Source organism: Mobula birostris, chromosome 3, assembly GCF_030028105.1.
Source record: "Mobula birostris isolate sMobBir1 chromosome 3, sMobBir1.hap1, whole genome shotgun sequence".
Classification (NCBI taxonomy): Eukaryota; Metazoa; Chordata; class Chondrichthyes; order Myliobatiformes; family Myliobatidae; genus Mobula; species Mobula birostris.
The window spans coordinates 15,269,747-15,289,589 of record NC_092372.1 but is presented as its reverse complement, the minus strand read 5'-3'; the positions used below and the strand labels follow the sequence as shown (position 1 = coordinate 15,289,589).

General features: G+C 40.7%; 1 protein-coding gene across 17 annotated transcripts in view; it reads right to left on the bottom strand.

The window, feature by feature from the left end:
- The window catches only part of nedd4l (NEDD4 like E3 ubiquitin protein ligase), a 457,701-nt gene that overhangs the window by 88,277 nt on the left and 349,581 nt on the right, over positions 1 to 19,843 (bottom strand). For all 17 annotated transcript variants that reach the window (XM_072252251.1, XM_072252258.1, XM_072252254.1 and 14 more), the window contains 3 exons: positions 18,528 to 18,651; positions 13,255 to 13,434; positions 10,268 to 10,339 (listed from right to left, as the gene is read on the bottom strand). In XM_072252251.1, coding sequence (XP_072108352.1) covers positions 10,268 to 10,339; positions 13,255 to 13,434; positions 18,528 to 18,651 — 376 coding nt within the window. The remainder of the gene's footprint in view (positions 1 to 10,267; positions 10,340 to 13,254; positions 13,435 to 18,527; positions 18,652 to 19,843) is intronic.

Here is a 19,843-nt window from a genome sequence, read left to right as displayed (position 1 = left end):
TGAACCAGTCTGGCTATTCTCCTCTGATCTCTCTCAGTAACAAGGCATTTTTCCCAGAGAACTGCCACTCACTGGATGCCATTTTTGCTTTTCACACCATTCTCTGTAAACTTTAGAGACCGCTGTGCATGAAAATTTCAGCAGTTTCTGAGATACTCAGATCACCCCATCCGGCACCAAAAATCACTCCATGGTCAAAGTCACTTAGATCACATTTCGTTCCCATGCTGATATTTGGTCTGATCAGCAACTGAACCTCTTGACCATGTCTGTATGCTTTTATTCATTAGACTGCTGTCACGTGATCGGCTGATAAGATATTTGCATTAATGAGCAGGTGTACAGGTGTACCTAATTAAGTGGCTCCTGAGTGTATATCTGAGCTTTTCAACTCAGTAATAACTTTCCAATTAAACTCAGGGAAAACCTATTAAAATATATTTGATGATATTTGATACAAATAGAAGGTTAGGATGCAAACAGAATTTTGTCGCTTGATCCAAAATAGCTAATGTAAAGCTGAAAGCCACCAAAATTCAGTCAATATACAAGAACCAACAAAGATAAAGCTACCAAAGTTCTATGACATCACTAATCACGACATCGTTAATTACTATAGAACACAATGTGGCTAAGTTCATTAAATACTTCTGATTTATCAAATCAGTGACAGCAAGGATGGTGACAGCTCAGCCTGAAAGTAGCAAGCAGATTAATCACTCTCTGGTGTCTGTTCGGTGCTATTTGGCTGACTGTAGAAGCTGATATTTGTACAACTAGGAAGTTACTTGATACATTTTTGCTGAAGCTGCAGTATTTTCTTTAAATTCTGCGAACATCCAAATGCAACCAGAGACTTCACGTAAAGAGTTTAAGATTCCTTTGATTAAAATGTCAAACAGCAGCAAACTTGAATTTAATTCCCTACTATAGCATTTTATGAATCATTCAGTTTAAGACAAATGCTATGGGAAGTTCCTTTCCAGCACCATGTTTAATTGCTAATGGTTTAGCAAGGAATTGAACGTGTTGTGTATTTACTATTTCAGTAATATCTGAGTAATCTTGTGTGTGTGTGTGTATATATATTTATGTATTTTGTTTGATTAAGCATTCTAGTTTGCTTAAGTAATTCATTATGGGTTATATGTATAAATACGTGAATTGCATACGTCATTACACTACCACGTGATATGCACGCATCTCACTGAGTGTAAACTCAAAATTCGAGCCGCATTTTGGACTCCCATGCCTTCCTTTGAATTAGTTTAATGCTTTGAAGTTACAAAATATAACCAACTATGAACTTGAGGAAGGGGAAGTCGGGAGAACACACAACAGTCTTCATTGAGGGGCCAATGGTGGAATAGGTGAGCAGGTCGAATCTAAAGCTCAAGAAATTCAACAGGTCAGGCAGCATCTACGGAGGGGAATAAACAATCGGCATTTCAGCTCGAGACCCTTCATCAGAACACATTATGTAATTTCAGACACAAAATACTGGAGGAAGGACACTTCCTGATGAGGAGTTTTGGCTCAATGGTGACAGTGTATTCTCTTCCATAGATGCTACTTGACTTGCTGAGCTCCTCCAGCATTTTTAGTGTGTTGCTCTGGATTTCCAGCATCAGCAGATTCTCACATGCTACCTGTTAAATGGACTTTATTTATCCTGCTCCTATTTCTCCTTTAAGTGCTGCCCCTCTGCAGCACGATCAGAACACACGGTGCCGATTTTTGACTGGTATGTTCACATCTTGCCGCTTTGCTTCACCATTGTTAGAGTGAATTTTTTTGGGTAGATGATTTGTTTACACTTAAATGACTTTGGCCACCAGACTTCTATCTGATAATGTACTTCCTAAAAAGGTGTGAATACCAGATGCTTCTGGCAGTTTCACCTGATGCTGTAGTTTCAAAGACAGTATTATCTATACATTATAAATATTAATTGTCTTCTATGTTAGCACAGGAAATGCCAAATAAATGTATCATAGACTTAACTTACATTCCTAAAGGCTGTGGATACCAACCCAGACATGTTGGTGTCGGAAGGAAAGGACGGTGTGATATTTTGTATGTCGCTTCAATAGGAAGCATTGTCTATGCATTGTCTATAACTTTTAAAGTAGCGATTGCCTTTGTGTTTAGCATATAAATATCGAGCCCACATTGAGCTAGCAGACCTTTCTGTGGAAAGCGTCTCTGTCCATAAGATGCCAGCTGTATCTTGTTGTGTCGAATAAAGAAGCTGCTTTGTATCTACCAGTAACTCTGTCTCTCTGGTAATTTCATCCACGCTACAACAACCATCAACACTTCTTAACAAAATCGGTGTTTGTCTAAGCAGTCAAAATCGTTGCCTGGCCTGATGGACAAACATTTGATCCCAACTAAACATGAGGATGACAAAACCCACCATCTTTGGACTCCTTACACATTTGCTCTCATGCAAACTCTCCGAAACTAATCCAGACATTAGAACACGGAACAAAAAACAGTACAGCACAGGAACAGGTCCGTCGGCCCACAATGTTGTGCTGAACCAAATAAATTAATAATGAAATGGTCAACTAAACTAATCCCTTCTGCCTACAAAAGGTCCATATCCTTCCACTGTCCTCACATTCATGTGCCTATATAAATGTCTCTTAGATGTCCCTAACATAGCTGGCTCTACCACCACCCCAGGCAATGCATTCCAGAGATACACCACTCCATGTGTAAAAAAACTTGCTTCTCACATTGCCTTTGAAATTACCCCCTCTCACCTTAAATGCATGCTGTCTGGCATTAGACATTTCAACCCAAGTTCCCTCTAAGGTATGCAAGTGTGTGCAAACACACATCTTTTGCTACTAGCACACATAGGAATTTAAACTTTACACAACAGGCTGTCACCATCTACCTCGTTGGCATGTTAAGTATGGTTCACGATCGTACACAATCAGATTTCCTTTTCTGGTTTCTGATGTGGACAGGGTTTACAATGTGGAGTTTACGATGATTTGTCTGCAGATTTGAGAACTGGCTTATTTATATTGTTTATATTGAAGATATTATTGGTTAACTGTGTCAAATTCCAAAGAAGCAAACGGCGTGAAGCACAAAAGAACTGTTATTTCATTTAAAGAGGAATGGTTTATTATCCTTAGAATAGCTTCAGGTTTACTTCCACTTAAAAATTCAGTGTGCACGTTGTTGTCACTGGGCAAAACATTGCACACCAGAAGAGGAAGCATTGAATTCAACCCTGGGAAAAAGATACAGACTCTATCAATGCCTCTCATAATCTTATAAGGCTCTGTCAAATCTTCCCTCAGCCTCAGAGTTCAGAGTTCATAGTTGAACTTCAATTGTCATTCAACAATACATGAAGACCCATGAATGCAGCCAGACAAAACAGTGTTATTCTGCCACTCCAGAGAAATGAACCCAAGTTTGTCCAGTCTCCCGTTATAGCACATCCAGGCAGCATCCTGTAAACCTCTTCTGCCTCCAAAGACTTGAAATCCTCCTTGTAATGGGATGAGCAGAACTGTATGCAATACTCCAAATGTGGCCTAACTAGAGGTCTATAAAGCTGCAACATAACTTCCTGACTTTTGAACTCAGTGCCTTGAATAATAAGAGCAAGCATGTCATGTGCCTTCTAAACCACTCTATCAACCTGTGCAGCCACTTTCAGCGAGCTACCGACTTGGACCCCAAGATCTCTCTGCTTATCAACACTTTTAAGGGTCTTGTCTCTTTACATTTGACCTACCAAGGTGCAACTCTTCACGTTTGGTCGGGTTAAACTCCATCCTGCCATTTCTCCACCCATTTCTGCAACTGATCTAGATCCCACTGTATTTTTTGCATCAGCATCACCAATCTTCATATGATTTGCAAACTTACTAACTGACATATCTACATTTTCATCCAGGTCAGATATATGTATAAGAGTTATAAGTGGACAGATACAGTAGCGTATCTTCTCACATATAACACCTGATGCTTTACAGTACCGGTAACCCGAGTTCAATTCCTGTCACTGTCTGTAAGGAGTATGATGTAAGGTGACCCCTGTTTCCATCCAGGGGGTCAGTGTGGATATGGTGCAGGATTACAAATACCTGGGGATACGAATTGACAATAAACTGGACTGGTCAAAGAACACCGAGGCTGTCTACAAGAAGGGTCAGAGCCGACTCTATTTCCTGAGGAGACTGAGGTCCTTTAACATCTGCCGGACGTTGCTGAGGATGTTCTACGAGTCTGTGGTGGCCAGTGCTATCATGTTTGCTGTTGTGTGCTGGGGCAGCAGGCTGAGGGTAGCAGACACCAACAGAATCAACAAACTCATTCGCAAGGCCAGTGATGATGTGGGGATGGAACTGGACTCTCTGATGGTGGTGTCTGAAAAGAGGATGCTGTCCAAGTTGCATGCCATCTTGGACAATGTCTCCCATCCACTACATAATGTACTGGGTAGGCACAGTAGTACATTCAGCCAGAGACTCATTCCACTGAGATGCAACACAGAACGTCATAGGAAGTCATTCCTGCCTGCGGCCATCAAACTTACAACTCCTCCCTTGGAGGGTCAGACACCCTGAGCCGATAGGCTGGTCCTGGATTTATTTCCATCTGGCATAATTTACATAGTATTATTTAATTATTTATGGTTTTATATTGCTATATTTATACTCTATTCTTGGTTGGTGCAACTGTAACGAAACCCAATTTCCCTCCGGATCAATAAAGTATGACTATGACAATGCTTTCTCTGTGACTGTGTGGTTTTCCTCTGGGTGCTTCGTTGGCTAGGGTCAAAGTAGGGTTTGCTGGGTGACGTGGTTCGAAGGGCCAGAGTGGCCTATTCTGCACTGTATCTCAATAAATAAATTATTAAATAAAATGGTATCAACATCAAGAAATAGATTTCTGTTTAGGATCTTTGGTCATGTGAGATGTGTTGTGTTATGAAATGTCTGGAAGGCATAATGAAAGCAGATATATAAACAATTACAGGGGTAAACATACACCCGGCCTTTCAGCAAATGCTCACTTCATCCTATGATAGGATAATGCCAGCAGCTGTTGTTGAAAAGTTACACAACTTCAATTTTATATCACACAGCTGAAAGGGATTACAGCATAAAAAGTACTGGTGGAATAAATGACACTTTGTTTCTTAGCACTTATTAAAAGTCAGTTATTTTAAGAGCTGCTTCATGCCAAATTCCTGACCACAAATTCCAACATGAAATATATTCATGAAGAAGAAAGAAATCATGTTTATACAGTTTGGACTTCTGGAAAAGGAAGCCGCGAGAACACATACCAGTTTTCATCGAGGGATCAGAAGCGGAAAGGTTGAGCATTTTCAAGTTCCTTGCTGACAACATCTCTGAGGGTCTCTGCTAGGCCCAACATATTGATGCAATTACAAAGAAGGCATGACACTAGCTATATTTCATTAGGAGTTTGAGGAGATTTGGTATGTCACCAAAGACTACAAATGTACCGTGGAGAGCATTCTAACTGGATGCATCACCGACTGGCACGGACAGGATTGGGAATGTCGTAAATTCAATCAGATCCATCACGGACACGAGCCTCCCCAGCATCCAGGACACCTTCAAAAGGCAACATCCACCACTAAGGAACCCCATCACCCCGGACCTGCCTTCTTTTCATTGCTACCATCAAAGAGGAGGTACAGGAGCCTGATGACACATACTCAACATTTCAGGGACAGCTTCTTCCCCTCCGCCATCAGATTTCTGAATGAACAATGACTTCATGAACACCACCTCACTATTTTCCCTCTCTCTTTGCACTACTGACTTAATTTAATTTTCTTTTTTACATATACTCCTCACTGTAATTTAGTTTTTATTATTAATTGAAATGTACTGCTGCCACAAAACAAGAAATTCCATGACATATGTCAGTGATATTAAACCTGATTCTGATTCTGCTGAAACATAGGAAACACAGCAAACAATTTGGATACTCCGAAGATACTGAAGAAACAATGTACGTGGGGTGGCATGGCGGTATAGCGGTTGGTGTAACGCTATTACATCACTAGCAACCCGAGTTCAATTCCAGCCACAGTCTGTATGTTCTCCCCATGATCACATGTGTTTCTTCCAGGGGACCATAAAACACAGGAGAAGAATTAGGCCATTCATGCCATTAAGTCTACTCCGCCATTCCATCATGGCTGATTTACTATCCCTCTCAACCTCATTCTCCAGCCTTCTCCCTGTAACCTTTGACATCCTGACTAATCAAGAACCTATCAACCTCTGTTTTAAATATACACAATGACTTGCCCTCCCCAGCCGTCTGAGGCAATGAATTCCACAGATTCATTACCTTCTGGCTAAGGAAATTTCTCTTCATCTTTGTTCCAAATGGATGTCCCTCTATTCTGAGGCTGTGCCCCCCCAGTCCTAAACTCCAACACTATAGCAAACATCAATTCCACGTCCATTCTATGCGATCCCCTACTCATTCTTCTAAACTCTAGCGAGTACAGTCCCAGTACCACCAAGTGCCCCTCGTATGTTAACCTTTTCATTCCTAGAATCATTCTTGCGAACCTCCTCTAGACCCTCTCCCATGCCAGCATATCTTTTCTTAGATAAGGGGCCCAAAATTGCTCACAATACTTCAAGAGTGGTCTGACTAATGCCTTATAAAACCTCAGTACGCATCCTTGCTTTTGTATTCTAGTCCTCTTGAAATGAAAGCTTATATTGAATTCGATTTCCTCACAACTGACTCAACCTGCAAGTTAACCTTTAGGGAATCCTGCATGAGAACTTCCTTGTCCCTTTTCACCTCTGAGTTTTGAATTTTCTCCCTGTTTATAAAATAGTCTGCACCCTTATTCCTTCTAGCAAAGTGAATGATTATGCACTTCCCTACATTGTATTCCATCTGCCAATTTCCTACACATTCACCCTTCTCTGGACTCCCTGTTTCCCCAAACACTACCTGCCCCTCCACCTGTCTTCATATCGTCCACAAACTTGGCCATAAAACCATCAATTCCATCATTCAAATCATTGATAGATAATGTGAAAAGAAGTGGTCCCAGCACCAACCCCTGAGGAACACCACTAGTCACTGGCAGTCAACCAGAAAAGGCCCTCTTTACTCTCACTCATTGCATCCTGCATATCAACCAATCTTCTATCCATGCTAGAATCTTTCCTGTCACCGTGCTGTATCTCTAAAATAAAAGCAATTATGCTTTAACGGAGTAGATTGCGCTGGATGTGGCTGGAAATGTCACCTTCGATCTCTGTGTACCTGTACTTATATCAGCCAGATGTGTACCGAATATGGACTGTTGCTGGACTGAACCAAAGGCGTGCTGTTGCTGACCTACTATCAGTGAGGTCTGGATGCAGAGCGAGCTTCACGTAGGTGTCCCAGTCACTGCATTAAACCCCATCCCAAACCAGGCACTGAAAGAAAGGCAAACCTGTGGGTGGAGCTTTAACAGCTGAGAAAGCTGTCCCTAATTTAAACAATTTTTACACAGTTGACATTCAAAAACACACAAATGCTATTGAAAATATAAATAATTGAAATAAAAAATTATTAAAAATCAGAACAGAAAAATCAACATTATACAAACCAACATTTAGAATAAATGATCAGAACTCCGGAAGACGATGGGTGGAGGTATGGGCCTGTACCCAATGTCTGCCAATCTGCTAGAACGCTAGAGGCCAGAGGCGGCCTGCCCAGGGTTTAGAGGACTGTGTATGTGTGGGAGAGGAGGGAGTAATGGGGCTTGTTTTGCTGATGTTGTTTTGTTGCTTGGAGTGTTCTGTGTTGCTCTGCCGAGCATTGTGGGTATGTTATGTTGGCAATGGAATGTGTGTGACACTTGCAGCTGCCTCTAGTGCATCACTAGGTTGCAATGGTTGTTAACACAAATGAAGCATTTAACCATATGTTTCGATGTACATGTGATAAATAAATGAACATGAAATCTGAATCTTCCCTTTTCCTTTGTAAACAACCTAATTCTAACCCTAGTTAAAATCAATGCAATCTTACATCAGGTTGGACGGCATAAATTCCAACAAGTCAACATGATTCCAACATCTTCAAAATTATCAAGCCCCTCCAATAGATCCCAAATGAAGTCCAGTGACAGAACAAGCAGTGGCACATTAGTGAAGGGGGCAGAACTATAGTCTAGAGGTTAGCACAACACTTTACAGTGATAGTTGTAAGATGAGTGTTCAATTCCCGCTGTTTCCTGTCAAAAGTTTATACATTCTCTCCTGGGGCTCTGGCTTCCTCCCGCGTTCCAGAAGATTTATGGTTAGAGTTAGCGAGCTGTGGACATGCTATATTGGTGCCCGAAGGATAGCGACATTTGTGGGCTGCCTAGCACAATCCACACTGATTTGATTTGATGCAAACGAAGCATTTCAATGTACATGTGACAAATAAAGCTAAACTTCCTATCTTTCAGTAAAACTCTGATTGTCTGGAATCTATTTGTTCGGCAGTATCAATGGTTTGGCATCTGCCTTGGTCATTAGGACAGTAGGTCCTCATTATTGTGGATCTGCTGTTCAGAGGTCCCTGCCGTGTACTTGCAGGATCAGTTCTGTGTCTAAGTGTTTGTGGACTGGGTGGCAGGACACGTTTAGTCAGGAACGTGGGTAGGGTGCCAGGGTCTGGACAGCCTGCTGGTGTTTGGAGTATGTGTCACATTCTGGAGCACTTGCATTTTTGGCAAGCTGAAAGCTCTCCTTCGCGCATTCCCTTTACACCAGGGACTCCCAGCCTGGGGTCCACAGACCCCTCGGTTAATGGTGAGGCTCCATGGCACAACAAAGGTTGGCTTAACAAACCTCTGCTCTGCCACTTCGTCAGTCAGTTTCACTGTCTCATTAAACTCAGCCCGTTCTCTCCAGCGTGACATCTGTGTAAAAATGTGTTGCTGTAAGATATCCACAGTGCTGAAAATCTGTCAACTAGCATCACTGATGACCAGAGGATGCAGATCATTGGAGTTTTATTGTTGTCACTGAACCCACCTCAGTCCCGGACTGACGTGTATCTGCACATTCTGTATGTGAAAGCCTGAGTTGCCTCTCACATATGTGCAGATACACTTGAGTGCTGAACCGAGTAACAGCTGGACGCTGCTGCTGTTGAGATTCAGCTGCTGCCTAGGTAACCTGTCGAAACAATGTACGGCACCTCAGGAAACAATATCCCGGTATCTTCAATTTACCAAAAAGGAGAAATGACTACTGATCTAAACAATGTACTACAAATATACCTCAAGCTACATAGCAATTATTTCTACACAGCAAACCATGGATTTACAGACTTACACAACATGATGTGAACTTGGGAAGAATTTCCATAAAAAGCCTTACAATAGTTTGTCAAGGGTTTTATGGAAGTACGAGGGTGATTGATAAGTTCGTGGCCTAAGGTAGGCGGAATCAATTTTAGAAAACTTAGTACATTTATCTTTCAACATAGTCCCCTCCTACATGTACACACTTATTACAGCGGTCGTAGAGCATATGGATCTTGGACCGTCAGAAAATGTCCACAGCAGGGGTGATGGATAAGTTCGTGGCCTAAGGTAGAAGGAGATGAGTTACACAGCTCTCATTACACGCACGTACAGTTCAACTCGTTGAGTGAAAACGCGGAAAATTTGAAGTTAATAACTCATCTTCTTCTACCTTAGGCCATGGACTTAACAATCACCCCTGCTGTGGACCACTTCTGGAGGTCCAAGACGCCGACTTCTACGAAGAAGGGATCTGTATGCTCCACGACCGCTGGACTGTGTGTGTAAATGTAGGAAAAATAAATGTGCTAGGTTTTCTAAAATTGACTCCTTCTACCTTAGGCCACGAACTTATCAATCACCCCTCATAATTCAAATAGCAAAACACATTTACAAATTCCGAAGAACTACAGGCGAGATGAGCGGGGATGAAATATGGTTAATGTTTCAGGTCTAAAACCAACATTACTCTTTCTACAGGTATTGTCTGACCTGACCAAGTATTTTCAACTTCTAATTCAGCTCCAGCATCCACATGGGTTTGACTTTGTATTAGTACTTATTCGCACACTTGGGATAGATAAGAGAAAGAAAGCCAATATAAGCTATGAAATAGCATTAAAGCAAAGGTCTTGCAAGAAAGTGTAAAAGTTAAAGTAATCAATGGAGAGGCACAGGAGAAATTATTCACCCAAAAGTATTTACCGTTGAGGCTGGAGGTTCATCTTCAATACCATCTGTCGCACTATAGGAACGTATCCTTGCAAGAGATTCACTCTGGGAAGTGCAAAAAGTAATGTGAAGTTGGTTACAAAATTTTCAATCAACCATAGTATAGCTTCAGTTACAAACTGCCTCTTTTACTGGTGTTACCAATCTAACAAACCACTCTGCTTTAGTCCTGCAAGATCCAAATCTGCAATTTCTATCATCAGATGTACAATACCATAAGACGTAAGAGCAGAATTAAGCCATTCTGCTCAGTGAGTCTGCTCTTCCATTCCAGCATGCCTGATTATTTATCCTTGTCAACCCTATTCTCCCCGTAATTCCCGTAACCTTTGATGCCCTGAACGACTTGACCTCCACAACAGAAGCAGGTTGTTTACAACCACTATCATTCTTAACTGCCCTTCCTAGTCACCATTTGTTTATGCCTTGAGACCCTCACCTGAAAGTTTAAAGTAAATTTATTATTGAAGTACATTTGTGTCACCATATACAACTGTGAGATTCACTTCTTGCTATCATTCACAGTAAATCCAAGAAACACAAGACCTCAGTGCAAGACCTCACCCCAACAGGACGGACAAACAGCCAGTGTGCAAAAGGCAACAAACTGTGCAAATACAAAAAGAAATAACAACAATAATTAATAAATAAATAAACAACAAATAGAGAAAGAAAGAGAGAGAGAAAGAAAGAGAGAGAGAGGAGAGAGAAAGAGAGAGAGAGAGAAAGAGAGAGAGAAAGAGACAGAGAGAGAGAGAAAGAGAGAGAGAAAGAGACAGAGAGAAAGAGAGAGAAAGAGAGAGAGAAAGACAGAAAGAGAGAGAGAAAGAGAGAGAAGATGAGATGAAGAGTCCTTGGAAGTGAGCCCATAGGTTGTGTGAACAGTTCAGTGATGGGGCAAGCTCAACAGCCTGATGATTGAGGGGTGATAACTGTTCCTGAACTTGCTAGTATGAGTCCTAAGTGCTCCTGTACCTTCTTCCTGATGGCAGCAGCAAGAAGAGAGCATGACCTGGGTGGTGGGTGTCCTTGATGATAGATGCTGCTTTCCGGCAACAGCAATCCATGTATATGTGCTCAATGGTGGGCTGGGGTTTACCTGTGATGGATTAACACAGGTTCACTCATAAACTGGAGGATGTCACCAAGACAGTGCTGCTATTGAGATTCGGCTGTTGGCTAGATAACATATGAGGCGCATTTGATGGCTCTGGGTCTACATTCACTGGAGTTCAGAAGTATGAGGGGGAATCTCACTGAAACCTATCAAGTATTGAAAAGCCTAGATAGAGTGGACTAGGAGAGGATGTTTTATATAATGGGGGAATCTAGGACCAGAGTAAAGAATAAAGTCTCAGAATAAAGAAAAGTCAATGATGCAGAGGAATTTCTTTAGGCAGAGTGTGGAAAATCCATAGAATTCATTGCCTCAGACAGCTGTGGAGGCCAAGTCATTCGGTTTATCTAAAGAGGTGGTTAATAGGTTCTTGACTAGTCGGGGAGTCAAAGTTTACAGGGAGAACGCAGGAGAATGGAGTTGAGAGGGATAATTTATCAGCCATAATGGAATGGTGGAACAGATTCAATGGGCCAAATAACCTAATTCTGCTCCAATGTCCGGTAGCTCAAAAATCAATATCCTGATATCTTCAATTCTGCATGAAAGGGGAAATGACTACTCATCTAAACAACATACTTGGAATATTCCACCACACACCAAATAGCAGGGTTACGGACTTCTACAACATTATGTGGCCTTCTGTTTGTCTTGAAGAATTTCCATGACACTATCATTTACTTAAGAAAAATCTTTAAAAATGGTAGCTTTGCCAGTGTTGCTTCCTTTCACTGAATGGATAAAATGTACTTTCTTATTCCAATATTACATTTAAAATAATGCAAACATAAAAGCATAAGAGAGACAGGTGTATGATCCATAAATACACCACATTAACACAAGAACAGCTTTGATTCTGTTCTCAACTCCACCATTTCCGTTCTGTAGTTTACATTATTCAAAGGAACTTTATACAAAAGTGTGTGCATGGATTTGATAAATAAATCATTCATAAGGTGCAACTATTATTGATATACTTAGAACTTACAGAAGCCCATTCATAAATATCAAGCATTCTGCAATGCCAACCACCCTCAGAATTATAAAAAAAACTTAACTTTTCAAACATCTTCACAAACTTGGAAACCTTAAGGAAAAGGAATGAGAAAAGGAGCAGGAATGGGACATTACATGGTTTTTGCTTGCTCCACCTGCCAAAGACATCATGGGTGGCCTAACCATGTTTTTTATAAAATGATAACAGTTGTTGAAGAGGTAAATAAGTAACTACAGCCGATTAGGGCTCTTCATAAACTTCTTCATGAAACAGCAGACAACACCAGTGTGATGTGGACCATCAAACACTCATGGTTCCCACACGATCTGTCAGCTCCCTGCGGTATCTGCAAGGCAATACCATACCCGCTTCTTGATAGTTATAAATTTGATAAAGAAGTAAGGTGTTCAGATAAAAAAAATCAATATTGGCATCTCTTGGTCTGTGAAATTAATTTCAAAGTTGTACAGTATGAAATATATCAACTTCAAATTATGTAGACATTATTAGTTTTGAAGCTCTGAAATAAAAAGCACATGGCTATTGTACAAAAATCCAGCAAAATAAAATATAATTATGATAATTATAATTATTTATTTTATATTATTAATATATATTTTAATTATTATAATTTGTTATATAATGCAGAGCATGATCCAATGCTCTGCATTATATAACAAATATTTGCATGGAAATGGTCGTGAACCTCCTTTTCTGTTTATGAATTCCAGAGTTAAAACAGAAAAAAAAAGTGTGTTTTGACAAGTGATTCTGTAAAATAAATAATTTGGTGATAGATGTGATAGATTTGGACAAAATTCTGTCACTGAACGGACAGATACTCACAGGATGTGGACCAATTTCTTCTCCGTTTGACTCTGAAGTAACTTGTAATCTCCTGTTCAGCTCATCAGAGAGGTCTGGTTGGCTGCTCTCTGATGCACTTGGTGGAGTAGCGGGAGGGGGTAAGGGTTGGAAGAGTTGATCAGCATCAAGAAAAGATTCTTCAGAGATGGTTTCCCACGGCTGTACAACAAAACATATTAAACAATACTTGGTGATGTCATATCGCCAACATTCTTCAAATTTAAAGCTAAACATTTCTAAGAAATTCTATAGCATTTGCAAAGTACAGTCCAGTACAGATAATACAATACCACACAAGACTCTTAAGTTCAAAGTCAATTTATTAAAGTATGTATACAGTTGCCTATAAAAAGTATTCACATCCCTCCCCCCCCACCCCCCGCAAGTTTTCATGTTTTATTGTTTTACAACATAGAATCATACTGGATTTAATTTGGCCTTTTTTGATACTGATCAACATAAAAAAGACTCTTTCGTGCCAAAAGTGAAAACAGGTCACTACAAAGTGATCTAAATTAATTACAAATATAAAACAAAAAAGAATTGATTGCATAAGTATTAACCCCTCCCCCTTTAATATGACATTCGAAACCATTACTAGTGCATCCAATTGGTTTTAGAAGTCACATAGTTAGTTAAATGGGGACCTGTTTTTGGAGACCTGTGTGCAGTCAAGGTGTTTCAATTGATTGTAGTAAAAGTATACTCGTATCTGAAAGGTCCAACTGCTGGTCAATATCCTGGCAAAAACTACACCATAAAGACAAAAGAACACTCCAAGCAACTCTGCGAAAAGGTGATTGAAAGGCACAAGTCAGGAGATGGATACAAGAAAATTTCCAAGACACTGAATATCTCTTGGAGTACAGTTAAGTCAGTCATCATAAAATGGAAAGAATATAGCACAGCTGTAAATCTTCCTAGGGGAGGCCGTACTCAAAAACTGAATGACTGTGCAAGGTGAGTCATGAGGGAGGCCACTAAGAGACCCAAGACAGCTCTGGAGCAGTTACAAGCTTCAGTGGCTGAGATGGGAGTGACTGTGTATACAACAACTGTTGCCTGGGTACTTCACCCATCACAGATTTATGGGACGGTAGCAAAGAGAAGGCCACTGTTAGAAAAAAAAACTCATTTGAAATCTAGAGTTTGCCAGAAGACATGTGGGAGGCTTTGAAGCCAGCTGAAAAGTTCTGTGGTCTGATGAAACCAAAATTGAGCTTTTTGGCCATCTGACTAAACACTATGTTTGGCATAAGCCAAACACCGTACATCATAAAACACACCATCCCTACTGTGAAGCATGGTGGTGGTTGGATCATGCTGTGGGGATACTTCACTGCAGCAGGCCCTGGAAGGTTTGTGAAGGTAGAGGGTAAAATGAATGCAGCAAAATACAGGGAAATCCTGGACAAAAACTTGATGTAGTCTGAAAGAGAATTGCAACTTGGGAGAAGATTTGTTTTCCAGTAAGACAATGACCCCAAGCATAATAGCCAAAGCTGCACATGATGGCTTAAAATCAACAAAGTTAATGTCCTGGAGTGCCAAGTCAGAGTCCAGACCTCAATCCAATTGAGAATTTGTGGCTGGACTTGAAAAGCATTGTTCATTCATGATCCCCATGCAAGCTGACAGAGCCTGAGCAGTTTTGTAAAGAAGAACGGGGAAAAGTTTCAATGTCCAGATGTGCAAAGCTGATAGAGACCTATCCACACAGACTCAAGGCTGTAATTGCTGCCAAAGGTGCATCTACTAAATACCTACTTGAAGGGCATAAGTAATTATGCAATCAATTATTTTGTGTTTAATATTTGAAATACATTTAAACCAATTTGTAGAAATTTGTTTTCACTTTGACACAAAAGAGTCTTTTCTGTTGATCAGTGTCAAAAAAGGCAAATTAAATCCACTGTGGTTCAATGTTGTAAAGCATTAAAACGTGAAAACTTCCGGGGGGGGGGGGTGGATTGAATACTTTTGATAGGCACTATACTACCCTGAGAGTCATTTTATGCAGGCATTCACAGTAGAACAAAAAAATACAACAGAATCAATGAAAAACTACAAACATTTGGGAAGATTAAGGCAGCAAACACTTAATTCATTAATGCAGACTAGCAATCCGCTTTAAAGCAAATCAAATCGTCAAAGCAATACAGGGAAAAATATGGGTTTGATCCCCAATACAGTTCCTCATCACATCTACATTAAGTAAGGAAAGTTGCAAAGAGGTATCGCTGTTACACAGAAATTATGAGGAGAGATGGGGAGGGAAAGAAAAACTTATTCTAGTTTAAGTGAGAAACTCTTAAAAAAAGGGGTGCTGAAGACCTTTTGTATTTTTTTCTGACCATATGTATTTTTCCCTGATTTGTGTCCTATCCTCGTATGGTAGTCCTCAATACTGACCTGCAAGAAAGTACCTTCTAACGCTTCTAATATGTCTAGAATAAAACAGACCATTCCATTTCAGTTCCACGCACCCCCCAACTCTCCTAAATTTGCTAAATACACTGTGAAAAATTTCTTGAATTTAGATAGCTGATGAGAAGTTATCATTCTGTTGACAATCAAGTCATTCCATGAGACAACGTGGAGATTTATTGCTGGAATTCCTTTCAGACTATCTTCCCAAGTTTACCTCAGCATTTTTACAAGCAACCCAAAAGATCCCAAATTTTTAGGAATACTCCCAAACCATCTTTGGGAGTGGATGAGAAAGTGTAGTTGGATACAGTCCACCCTCACATTCCTTCTTTTCATCGATCCCACAACATCATCATTAAATATGAGAATTTACCATCCTACATTTTCATTGTCACATTTACACTTACCTGTGTGAAAAAAGTACTTTCTGATTTAATTCCAAATGAACCAGCTCTAATATTAAAATTATACTCCAGCTTTCTAGAATCAGAGGAAATGCTATTTTTTCCCTCCAAAATCTCTCCTGAACCTTCAAAACTGTACAATGCTTCTCTTTTTCAGTCCTATCTTGGCCTCAAGTTCATCAAACTACTGAAATGCCAACATGGGTTTAACTTCAGGTTTAACCACAATGGTTTCCTATAAATTTTCTATGCAAGTCTCAACCTATCAGGTCGGCGTGTCTCACAGATATAAAGAAACTCCGCAATCCTATCACTACCCTGTTGTCCCAGGGCACTGTTAGTCAGCCAGCCTTAAATATAATGAATTCATTTGGTAGATACGCCCAGGATGTTTGAACTATGACCACTTGGAGACGCTGTTTGTGATATCTGGAGAAAAATATGGCTATCTCGGTGAACAACATGCAGAGGAGATTAAAACTCTGAGTTTCAATAGTACTGAAAGAAGAATGAGTCAGCTCACAAAACATCCTGACTTACATCTCATACCTTAATTACTTATCTAATCTACTAAATCTACTCAACATTCAAGATTGTTTAATGTCATTTCCAGTACACACAGTATAAAGGAGAACAAAATAATTGTTACTCTGGATCTGATGCAGCTCAAAAAAGCACAGTAAGATAAAGAACACAATAATAAAAAAAACAACAGGCATAAATACATAAAATAGATTAAATATGTAAACTGATTGTATGCTGTTAAAGTTTCACTAGATACAGGAGTGTCTGTACGTAAGGTGATTCTGACAGGAAATGATAAAGTCGTAATGGTGGGGGAGGGTGGTGTGGTTGGTTAGTGAGTGGAGGTATTGATCAGCCTTATCACTTGAGGGAAGTAACTGTTTTTGAGTCTGGTGGTTCTGGCATGGACGCTGCATAGCCTCCTCCCTGATGGGAGTGGGGCAAACAGTCCATGAGTAGGGTGGGTTGGATTTTGCATGATATTGCTGGGTCAAGAATACAGGCATTCAAGCCAGACTGGTAATTGAGTGTAATACTTGGCTTGCCATTTTTCAAGTGAGAAATTAAGCCTGCCGTCCCCTCAAGTGATTTAAGAGACCTCATAACGCCACTGGGAACAACAGAGGAGCTTTCCCCCATGCCCTGGTCAATATTTATCTTTCAAACAACTTGTACAAATTGGCTGTCACATTTTCTACCTTCCAACAAAGTCTACACCTCATTAGCTTTTGGACATCATCGGGTCATAAAAATACTACATTAATGCAAGCAACACACATCAAAGTTGCTGGCGAACGCAGCAGGTCAGGCAGCATCTCTAGGAAGAGGTACGGTCGACGTTTCAGGCCGAGACCCTTCGTCAGGATGGGTCTCGGCCTGAAACGTCGACCGTACCTCTTCCTAGAGATGCTGTCTGGCCTGCTGTGTTCACCAGCAACTTTGATGTGTGTTGCTTGAATTTCCAGCATCTGCAGAATTCCTCGTGTTTACATTAATGCAAGCTATTGGTTTCTCATTTTTCTGGTTGGACAGCTTTGTTGTTCAGCTTTGCTACTGATGAGGTTATTGAAATAAAGATAATACATCAAGTTGATTAGTAATAGACAATAATGATTACCTGGATTGCCACATTGTTTAAAATGGACATGAAAAAAAAGAACAGTCTTAACAGTTCTCTCTGTGCTGTTATTATCCAAAGTTTGTGAAAGTGGCATTTATGTTACAAATAGAATATTCTACATTAATTCATATTTAAATGCAAAAAGATTATTAACATCAAAAATCTTAATATAAAAGGGATTCCCATCTGCAGTCAGCCTATAATAATATTTCCATCTCTTGGCCTCTTTCTTAATTAAGAACAATTTAATTCAACATTTTAAAATGTTACACCTATAAATTATCATACAATTAATTTTACTTTGCCTTCCACTTGTTGGGGAGTGAGTGGTAGGGGCAGAACATACCGAGATTTATGCTTAACTAATGTTAACTACCTGGCAGCATGATAGAGTAGTGGTTAGCACAACACTTTACAGTACAGGTGATCTGGATTCATTTCCCAATGCTGCCTGCAACGAGTTTGTATGCTCTACCCGTACCACGTGGGTTTTCTCCGGGTGTTCCCGTTTCCTCCCACAGTCCAAAGACGTACTGGTGGGTAGGTTAATTGGTCATTGTAAATTGTCCTGTGATTAGGCTAGGGCTAAATTGAGGGTTTTCTGGGCGGCACAGCTCAAAGGGCCAGAAGGGCCTGCTCCATGCTATATCTCAATAAATAAAAAATGTCTTTAGAAGGTGCTTACTGAAGGTGATGTAAATACTGAGCACAGTTAATATCAGTGCCACTGATTTACATGCACTAGAAAAATAAACTGTCTTTGGAATTCTTACATCACCACCATCCCGAATATCTGTGGTCTCCAAATCTTCACTAATGTGCCGACGTGACCGAAACACTCTGTGAGCTTCTTGCTGGATTTGCCGAATGTTGCTGTCGGAGTCATTTTCTACATCTCTGTCAAATATAGAGAACAAGTTCTAATGTGAGCAATACTGATCACCATGTAAAAGTTTTATTAAAAAAAACAATGACTTAAATTTTAGGCAGAGAAGCACCGATTGCCTCAGCTAGGTAAATTCAGAATCAGAATCAAATTTATTATAATTAACATACAGTACTGTGCAAATGTCTTAGGCATATATGTATAGCCAGGGTGTCTAAGACTTTTGTACAATACTGTATTTGTCAACGTGGAATGGAGAGAAAGTTTGTAAACCTGGCGGGAGCAAAGGATATTGGGAGTGCCACAGGAGGGGTGTGGTACAGGTGTCTGAGAAGGAATGCCAGGGGTGGGGGGAGAGGGGGTGCAGATGGAGGCACACCTAGTCCTGAGACACCAGGCAAGGTCATTTTATTCCAAACAGTTGGTTTATTGATCATCATCGACTGCCCCTTGTGCTTCCTGTCCCCTCCTCCTTCCTTCCCCTTTTCCCAACCGCGATTCCTTTTTCCTGCCCCCTTCCCACTCTCAGTCCACAATAGAGACCTATATCAGAATCAGGTTTATCATCATCCATGTCATGAAATTTGATTTTTTTGCTGCAGCAACACAGTGCGATACATAATATTACTACAGTACAGTGCAAAACAGTACAGTACAGTGGAGGGGGAGGAGAAGATAGTGATGTGACGCAGCGCGCACGACCTCTCTGGTGAATGATATCGTATTTGTTAAGTAGGGTACTGTGCACGATCCTGATTTGATGGAGGCAGACGTGAGAAGCATGGAGGAACATCTGGAGAAACTTCTGAAATGCCTGCTTCGCTGCCGCTGCTACTGTGCGATCGAGAATCTCCAGAGGGGAAGGCCCCAAATCGTCGGCTTTGCCTGTTGCTTGCTGGCTGGGGTTGAGGTCGAAGCACTCGGCAGAGATGGTGCTCGGTGCTCGGTGTCGGAGGGCTGGTCGGAGGCTCGAAGTTTTCGGATGGACTAAAGAGTCGGCTGTGGTCGAGTGCTTCCAGGGTGCTGCATCGGCAAGTTTGCGGCGCTGGAGGTTCATGGCAGGGAGAGCTTTTCTTTCTTCTACCACCTGCATGAGATGGTGGGGCTTTCAAGAGACTTTGTGACTTTTTTTTACCGTGCCCATGGTCTGTTCTTTATCAAATTACGGTACTGCTTTGCACTGTTGTAACTATATGTTATAAT